At 32.8% G+C, this 9,794-nt stretch overlaps 1 protein-coding gene across 1 annotated transcript; it reads left to right on the top strand.

Annotated features, from left to right (window-relative positions):
• The first annotated feature begins 1,990 nt into the window (after positions 1-1,990).
• LOC131949321 (signal peptidase complex subunit 1) lies at positions 1,991-5,665 on the top strand. The gene is made up of 4 exons (XM_059311151.1): positions 1,991-2,217; positions 3,863-3,922; positions 4,168-4,254; positions 4,677-5,665. The coding sequence occupies exons 1-4, from the start codon at positions 2,161-2,163 to the stop codon at positions 4,830-4,832; spliced, it is 360 nt and encodes a 119-aa protein (XP_059167134.1). The 5' UTR covers positions 1,991-2,160; the 3' UTR covers positions 4,833-5,665.
• The last annotated feature ends 4,129 nt before the right edge of the window (positions 5,666-9,794 follow it).

The following is a 9,794-nucleotide window of genomic DNA, read 5'->3' as shown; positions in this document are numbered from 1 at the left end:
AAAGCAAATATTTTCAGTGCAGCATTGATACTGTTGAATTCACAAATGAATTACTGAAAAGTAGAAAACAAAACAACTAAATAGCGGCGTATGATACGCCGCGGGCAGAGTTTCTTCCAGGCATCCCCCCCGAACATTTTTACCGCCCCCCCTCCCCGAACGAAATGAAATTTATATAATTTATATAGAAAATATATACTTTTAACAGTGTCCGCCCCCCGAAGAAAGTCTACCGCCCCCGCCCCCCCCCCCCCCCCCCCCCGAAAATTTCAAGTGACATCCCCCCCCCCCCCCCCCGGAGAAAAAAGTCTGCAAGAAACACTGGCCGCGGGTCGGCTCCTATATATATTAATAATGTATGTCTGATTTTTTTTTTTTTGTTGCTTAGAGAAGACCGCCCCAGCGCATATCGATGTAGGGCCTACTAGAATGTACTTTTCATTATATACACTTTTTATAGATTAAAAAAAGCAATGCCAATTCCAGGACATTCAAATTAGAATTAGTAATTTTGATAGATAGACTCTTTTAACTTTCAAAATAAATGTGGAATTTAAATTCACTGTCAAGACAACTCTGGATCCACAGCACAATTGTGAAGTCTGTTTCACTGTAGGGCTCGGAGAAAAGTAACAAAACAAGAGAAAGGAAAATGCGGTGGATAGTGAACACACCCAGAAAGACAGTAATAACACCACTAGGACTGGGCCGGCGGGGCTGCGGTGTGGAAACCATGGGGAGAGAGGGATTGGAGAAGACCAAAAAACCATAAAGGCGAGCGTACAAAAGAGAAACGGGGAAGACTCGATCAGTGTTTATTCCTGACTTTTTTCTCGGGGGGGGGGGGGGGGGGGAGAGACTTGTAATTTTCGGGAGGGGGGCGGTAGACTTCCTTCGGGGGGGGGGGGGTGGACACTGTTAAAAGTATATATTTTCTATATAAATTTCATTTCGTTCGGGGGGGGGGGGGGGCGGTAGACTTACTTCGGGGGGGGGGGGGGGGGGGGGGGCTCTGCCTGGAAGAAGCTCTGGACGCGATTGGTAGGGCTTGAGCTTTACAAAAATCAAGTTGACAAAGTGTTGCTGAGATAATACCCTTTTTGGGAGCCGGAAAAATTTAAGGTTCAATTTTCGTGGTTGTTATTTCTTACACAATTCTGAAATTATTATATTACAGTTTTAGATTGTTATTTAAAGTAGAAGCAGTGGTGTTCTACCATGCTATTGCTAACTCGTTTAGTAGGTCTATTTATAAAAATTGCAGTATTATACGAAACAGGCAATTAATTGCACCTCTCTTCTATGCAATTTGCTAATTTTATAGTAAAAAGATTTATTGATATTATTAGGTAATTTTAAATAATTCAATATTGCAACTATAAAATGAGTTTTTAATTATTATTTTTTCTACCGCGTTTGGCGCCTTCTAATGGTCGGTAACCGGGGCGGCCGCTACCTACCTTACGCCACCATTTGCGACTATCTCGATGGGGGGGGGGGGGGGGGGTGTTGTTTATTAATAACGTCACTTTTTTTTTTACAATCAGAGTTTCTTCCAGGCATCTCTTCGTAACACTTTTGGTTTTAAAATAACAATTTTGATACTGAATTTTTTCCCCGTTATTATGGGTTTTTGAAAATGTTAACCGAGCTTGGTCAATTTTTTTTAGAAAGAAATAGAATTTAAAACAAAAGTAGTTTAACAGTAATTTTGAAGAGGATCGGAGGCTGATGTGTGACGTCATTTTAGTTAGGGGGTCTGTTTTTTGTGACGATGTTTATCGGAAAGGGTGGGGGTTAATCGTCAAAAAAAGCGTGACGTCATTTATGGATGGCCTTCCCCTAATATGACTTAAATTTAATTTATTAATGTAGTTATAACACTTATGTATATAACTAGATCTAGATCGACTTTAAATATATTAAAATATTGCTGCACCATTATTATAATAACGTTTATTTTAAAGATGTGGAAGCGTTACGGTTGTTTTGAAGTGATTTTGGTAAAAACACGGACTGCTACGTTGCCCATATTTTGAATAGGATAAGGCTAGTTTTATTTAGTTTACTACACCAAATATAGAATCTAGATCTAGATTCTATAAAGAACTGGGATTTCTCTTGAGTCAGTTGAGTAGTAGATTATAGATCTAGAAGAAAATGGAATACATTCTACCCTTTGTGCCAGAGTCAATAAAAAGCATTCCAACACATATGGTTTGTAAATTGTAGTTTGTAGTACTTTGTAGTAAAAAGTTTCTAATTTGTGACTTGTCATCCACATCTGTGTTGTTTGTGTCAAATTTACAAATTTTCAATGTGTGTGTAGTGTGTGATGTGTGTGTAAACCACTGTAAACCAAACTCATCTAAACTGTAGCCCAACTGTAACCCAGCGTAATGTACGACTGACTGACGTACTCTGACTGTCATTGCTTACTTTAGTTAGTACATAAGTACAATCAGAGGCATAGCGAGGGCGGGGGGTGCGGATCGCACTGGGTGACACCATTTAGGGGGGTGACACCAAGGCAAAAAATAGCAAAATATATAGAGAAAAATTTGAGTTGGGGGGGTGCAAATCAAAAGTTTGAGGGGGGGGGGTGCAAATAGAAAATTGAAAGTTTGTCTCCGGGAAGGGTTGCTACGCCTCTGGGGGGGGGTGACACCATTAAATGCCGCACCGGGTGACACCCGACCTCGCTACGCTACTGAGTACAATGTATGTAGTTCAATGTACACTGATGTACACGTCACTACTGTTACTGTACTCTGAACAGTGTACACCTGTAAACTACTGTTACTGTACTCTGTACACTACACTACTGTACATACTCAACCGTACTGTGACAACTGACTGTACTACAACTCAACTGTTGCTTCCTATTTTAAATGAATTATATGACTATATGTCACTATATGACTAAAGGCCACTATAGGGCCTATATATTATATAGGCCTATATCATTATAATAATTAATAATTACTAAAATATGTAGATCTAGAGTCTATTCTAGATCTATTTCTTTACTAATTATTTAACATGTAGGAATACAATAATTAATAATGACATCCCATCCATATGTGAAATTATGTGGGTGCTGATAAAACAGCCTAGGCAAAAGAGCCTGTGAAATCTACTTTGTCAGTGATTAATCATTTATGGACCCCGTCATGAATCATGATATATTCTCACATAATTGAGGCTTCCGACAAAAGGGCTTCTGCCAATAGGTTCCCATAGAGGCTCAGTCTCTTGCACAATGGCCTCATTGAATATGACCCTTGCCAGTAGGACCCCTTCATCAATACTCTTCAGAGTTAGCTTAGTCTACACCTGTTTAGTTATGTAGGCCTAATTCTTGTTCACCAGGCTTTATTTTTACGAAGGCCTTATTTTTATATTACTTTATCTTGTAAAAGAAATAGTATGTTTTAAATTTAATGGTCATCTAGCTATGGCTTCCATCAACAAAGAAGTCAGTTTTGGGGTTTGGGTGTTCTTAAAACATTATGGAATGGCATGGCATAGCAGTAGAGCACAACATTGCTAACCTGAAAGTCATGAGTTTGAAATCAGGTTGAAGTCAGTATAACTAACTATAACGTCCCTGAGTCCACCCAGCTCTAATGGGTACCTTACTCATGTTAGGGAAGTGAAGGCGGTTGGGCAAAGTGCTGACCACACTATCCCTTCATATGTAGAGGTCACTGAATCAGGTAAAAAACAAAACAACAGCTTTTTAAAATTCACTAAGTGGGTTTGAAATGTGTAGGACTTCTGTTGTTGGTATTGATTTTAGTAGCTTTATTTCATTAATAACATTACATTGTTTCATATAACATTTTGTTGTTTTCCTCAGGACTTTGATGGACAAAAAAGGGCAGAAAGATATTTTCAGATAATTATTGTTATATTTGCAGTAAGTAATAAATGTTTAATGTATTGTTAAAAATGGAGTTGTAAGTCTATATCTTAATTTACTAAAAGTATTGATTAATTTCCCATGCCATTTTAAAATATTTCCAATGTATGTTTTCTTGAAGTAATTTAAAATAAAGTTCTTTCAAGCCCAAACTATCCCCCACCCCCTTTTTTTCAAACACACACCTGTAAACTAGTGTGTCTAGTCTAAGAAAAATAACTTTTCTTTAATTATTTTTTTAGGCTGTTGGTTTTGTTTGGGGATACATCACTCAGCAATTTTCACAAACACTGTACATATTATTTGCTGGTGTTGCAGTTTCATCCCTGGTAAGTCTTTAATAATCTATTTTCTAATGTGAGGATAATAAACTTTAATTATTTTTATCAATGTCTGAAAACTTTATAATAAATTATAATAACTTGAAATAGTTTTCAGTTATCTTTATTCTTTAGGTGAATATTGGCCATCAACAGATGCATCTTTAATCTTTTTTCTTGTCTTTTAATGAACCCAATTGGAACCTGACTGATGTTTTTCAGATATTTTAATTAGCTTAATAATACTATAACTGGGTTAATCTTTGATGATGTTTCCAGGTATATTAAATAATGGATTACTTCATTTTACAATTTTGTAATATCTTAGGTGTCTGCTGGGTAGTTAACTTTTATCATAAAACATTTTTAGCCTTATAAACAAATTTCTCTTGTTTCCCTAGTCTAAACTAACATAAATGTATGTTCTACAGTTAACACTAATACCTTGGAGTATGTATAGACAGAAGCCTCTTAACTGGCAGCCAGTGCGAGATCAAAATGGAGCAGGGCCATTAAGAGGACCCTCACAACCTCAAGCTTCTAATCCATCCCAGACAAAGTCCAAAAAAAAGAAACTAAAAGATTAAATAACCAAAGTTCAAGAAAATCAAAATTTTTTCTCTTGATTGCTGTTTTCATGTTTTAATTTGAAATTGCTGTCACAAAGAGGTTTTGGGCTAAACTGTGAATGCTCATACAAAAACATTAACTGATTACTGTTGATGTTGTAAGCAATGTGTTAGATGAAAAATTTATTTAACTTAACATTTTCAAAAAACTTAACATTTTCAAAATAATACAACAAACACTTAGCATAAACTTTTAAGAATTTTGTTTATATTTGGAGTTTTTTTTTTTTTTAACTTAAAAGGTATTTATATTATACTTCCATCTTAAAGTTAGAATTTTATTGACTTGATTAAAATTAATATATATCAATCAGACTATATTTTTATTATTAAAAATTGAAAAATGCTACACATATACATTTTTAGTATTGTATTATTTATATTTGAGATCTAGTGCATGTGCTTATGTGCGTTCACATAAAATGATTAAAAGTTTCTGAATAAATGGTGTGCTAGAAAATTGCTGTGAATTTCATCTTGATTCTTTTAGTAGAGATAAAACTTGCTTAAACAATATTTTTCTGATTGCAAATCATAGCTTGACTTACACAGTTAAATAAGTGTTAGTATGAGTATTTTAAATTTCAAATAATTTTTTTTAATTGTTATAGGATTGCATTTAATTTTACATTACCTTCTGCATCTATTATCAAATATTAATTTCATTCTTGAGATTTAAAACATTTGAAACTTTTCAAATGGTAAGATTACATTTTATTTATTTGTTGGTTTTGGCTTTGAAAATGCTTTTGTGTTGTTATAAAACATCATAATAAACATTGTCAACTTTCTTGACTTTTTGATTGATTTCAAACAGTGCATTCATCATGATACTTATCATTACATTTAGTTTTTAAAAGAAGACATTTAAAATCTAGAAAAGAGATGTTAATATTTACAAAGTTAGGATATGTATTGAAATAAGTTTAGAAGAGAGAGAGATTTTTGTGATAACTCAGTTTAGATTAGTTAGGTTGGTTTGAAATATATTTTATGAAATTGTTTCATTGATTGGTGCACCTGAGTAAGTAAAGCTGTCCTTGGGAAAGTTGAATAAAAGTTGCCATAGAGTATATTAGTTTCTCCATTGGAAAGATTTCAGCGTTAAGGAAAGAATCTATTGCCTACTATTTGATAAACCAGCAACCCGTTTTATGAGAATTTTTTGTATTGTTAAGAGCGGATGCTATTTAGTTATGAAGTACCAGAAAAAAGACACATCATAGACTGAATGAATATAAAAAAACTAATTTACTCATTTAATTCACAGAGTTTTTAATGTTAGGTAATTGAATTCAGTCAGATAAGGCAAGATTGTGATCAACAGTTAACCCTAGGCATTTGTAACTGATTGTTTTGATGATTTTCCTTTTATATTGTATGTAGTGGGGTGGATCGATGATGATGTTATCTATGTGTGGCAATGTAATGAGCATTTACTTAGTTTTATCTGGGTGACAGTAGAGTTGCATTTAGTTGTTGTCCTCTTGGTAACATTGCATTGATTTTTTCCCCCAGTTGATAAGTTGTCTGGCACATTTTTGTTGCTAGCTTTCAGTTGTGTAATGCTGTCTGAAAAAACACGCAATGTATTGCCTGCAAGCGTCTCATCAAGCCCACGTGTATTTTTTGTTGCTTTTGCTGAAGGTGATCATTGCTTACAAAACCTACAATATGGCTGAACGTGTACAATCGTCAGATCTGTTTAAACTTTTTACCAGTGTTTCAACTCAACATGCAGAAGAAGCACTCTGACATCCAAAAGTGCTGACTTGTCTGTAACCTACACAGGCTTCATTTATTATAAGTTTGCACATTGTGCTTAGCAGATAAAAACATCTGAACTATGGAAATATATAAGTAAAAACCCCAAATGTTTTAGTGTTTAAAGCTTTTATACTGTTCGTGTAATGGTTATAGCAAACAGATAATGCAATATTTTAGAAAAGGGAAAAATTGAGCTTTCAAACAATACCAGATATATGTTAAACTTTTGCAACTTAAATATTTTTATCAGTTTGAGTGAATAAAAAATAAGACACCAGAATAATAAAACTCAAATTTTTGTTCCTTAAGGCTTTATTAGAAAAAAAAAACACTCAGGCAAAAATAATTTTCTCTTCTGGATACAATCATATGAATAAAGTGATGAGGGGAAACACAGACTGATCAGGAACACAAGACAGGTGATATGTCAACAGTGAGACAATACTACAGTCAACTATCTCAGTTTCACTAGTCTAGCTCTCAAATTGTGAATAAATCTACAAATATTTTGTTTGATGATGATCTACTGAAAAGATTACAATTTAGGTTTTAGAAGGACTACAACAAATCAGCAACATCACTATAATGTCATGTCAATGCTTACACATTTTAACAATAACTTAAAAATTCCAAAGGCATTTTCAAAAATCTAACATTTAAAAAAAATAATTCTTATTTATGAAAGGGCTTTCTTTTTCTAAAGTGCATTAATTTATCTCAGTTGATCATTAAAAATAATTTAGATTAAAATTTAAATTATAACCATATTATTGCAAATGTTTTTCTCACACGAAGTCAAAAATAAACAAGAGAATAAATGAACATGTTATCTGTACTCTTCTACATTAATAAAATATATAGAGAGGTTTCAATTGACAGAGTAAAATGCATAGAGCCTACTAAAACTTACTGAAACCTGAATTATTACATTTCAATGTCACAACAAACTCATCATTGGTTCATGAAGGAACTTAAGACAAATAAACCTAATCCAGACAGCAAATACTCAATGCATTACAAAAGCAAAGGAGATATAAAAAATACTTTGGATGAAAATTGTAGCATTATTGATTATGATGGATAAATCTTTGATTTAATATAATTTAGAACATCGCTAATCTCAAGAATAAATAATAGTAAAAAAATGAAACAAGAATTTTGAAACACACAAACGGAACATATTTCAACAACAGTACTGTCCATATATACATGCTTACAATATCACCTTTCCCATAAAAAAATTAAATAAGTACTTGCCTTAAATATGAAGGACAAAAAATGAACAGTAAATACAAAAAAATATCTCCAAGAAGCAAACATCACAAGAAAGTTTTCTAGGAAGCTTACATAAAAAGAAAAAAGGTATCAATGGAAATGACACATCACGTGATAAAATAATTATGTAAACTTGGTAATCAAACCATAACAAAATATGTAATCTTAGTAATCAAAACATAAATGCATTTTTAAAATTATTCTGAATATTTTGATTTAAAAATGTTCTTCAAAGGAAAACCAATAATTATTAGAAATAAATTGAAGTTAATCTTCTTCTTTAATAAAAACACAATTTATTTTGCCATTGTTTCAAGGTCATTCATGCTCTACAGAACTTGTAGTTTTTATTTACATTATCAATCGGTGAGCTAATACTAGATCTATGTGATTCAGGTTTGAAAGCTACAGGATGTTAGATTTTTTTCTCAACTTTAGAAATGTAAAATTAAAAAATAAGAATTTATAAATATTTTCAATTAAAATCTTAGAGGCTTGTGTTCTAAAAAATATTTTTCTTTCAATGCAATTATAAAGATCATTTTCTTTAAAAAACATTTTTTTTAATATTTCAAAGAATGTCCTCATACAATGATATTGGTAAAAACAACAGTAAAGTTCAATGTGATCAAACCTGGCTTTCTCTTATTGCTTGAACTTAGTTTTCAGGGTCTTCTGTAATGATCCATGAATGCTAGAAGAATGGAGTATTGATCCACCAAGGCTTTGACCACCTTATAACATTAACCCACAATGTTTACAAGAACCTGATTACATCATCCACAATGTCTACAAAAACCATCCAACATCAATCCACAGTTCTTAACCTCTGTATTAGCTACTGGTAGAACTGTAGAAGGTTCAGTAAACCCTTTCAACACTAACAATTCAATGTTTATCTTAAAAACAATAGCTGTATACAAAAAATATATATACTAAATAGTTTCAAGTAATTTCAACAAATCCAGACTGATCTAGACCTCAAACATATGGGTTCATTATCTTCTAAGACTTTTTCAGCAGTACAAAACAGTAAACAACATTCAACAAGAATTGAGGCAGTCTATGAGAAAAGGTTCAAACCAGCAGCATCTTGTGTGTGACTACAGGTTGTAAGGAATGCATAGGAAGTGAAAACAGGGAATCTAAACATGGATGGAATATCTTTTTAAGGCCAGATTTTTAAGAGAAACATTCATGTTAGCAACAGTCATGACTAATACAGATGGAATCTTAATTCTTAAATTGACAGACTGGAACGTAATAATACAGAAAAGAAATGATTATTTCATCACAGATAATTACTTTCGTTTAATCCTAAATGCTCATAGTAACAAGGCATTAATGTATAAAAAAAATTGCTGAATTGGTGGATACAATAATTATGCAGTTATTCAAAAAAGTTTCAATAGTAATGCTTGAAACTAATAGAAACTGGAATAAAATAAAGAAAAAAAAGGAAGAAATTTGAAACTACAAGCTGGCAATGAAGGAGAAGCATTCACAACCTGGGCACTGCTTAACCTACAACCAGCAGTAAAAAACCCTCAGCACTTGAAACACCTGACACAGCTTAAGTTGGTGGAATTTATGTAACTATCACTGTGTACAAGAAACGGTTCAAAACAGCATCCATAAACAGATCATCACACAGAATATAACATCAATGAAAGATTTTAAAAAATAAAAAATTACAAAGTTTATAAACACTAAAACAGCCAGCAGTTTGTGATGTGAAAGTCTTTATAAAAATATAATATATACATGAAAAAAACTTTCAATGAAAATTCAGCTTAGTTGAAAATAGTTTAGGAATGTTGAGAATCACTAAAATTGCTTTTCTTAGTCCAACAATGTCAACCTTTAATTTAGACAAAC

This window comes from Physella acuta, unplaced genomic scaffold (genome assembly GCF_028476545.2).
Source record: "Physella acuta isolate Inbredline_101_S28 unplaced genomic scaffold, ASM2847654v3 ptg000689l, whole genome shotgun sequence".
Classification (NCBI taxonomy): domain Eukaryota; kingdom Metazoa; phylum Mollusca; class Gastropoda; family Physidae; genus Physella; species Physella acuta.
The sequence above is the reverse complement of the archived record's forward strand: the minus strand, read 5'-3'. Positions and strand labels throughout refer to the sequence as shown.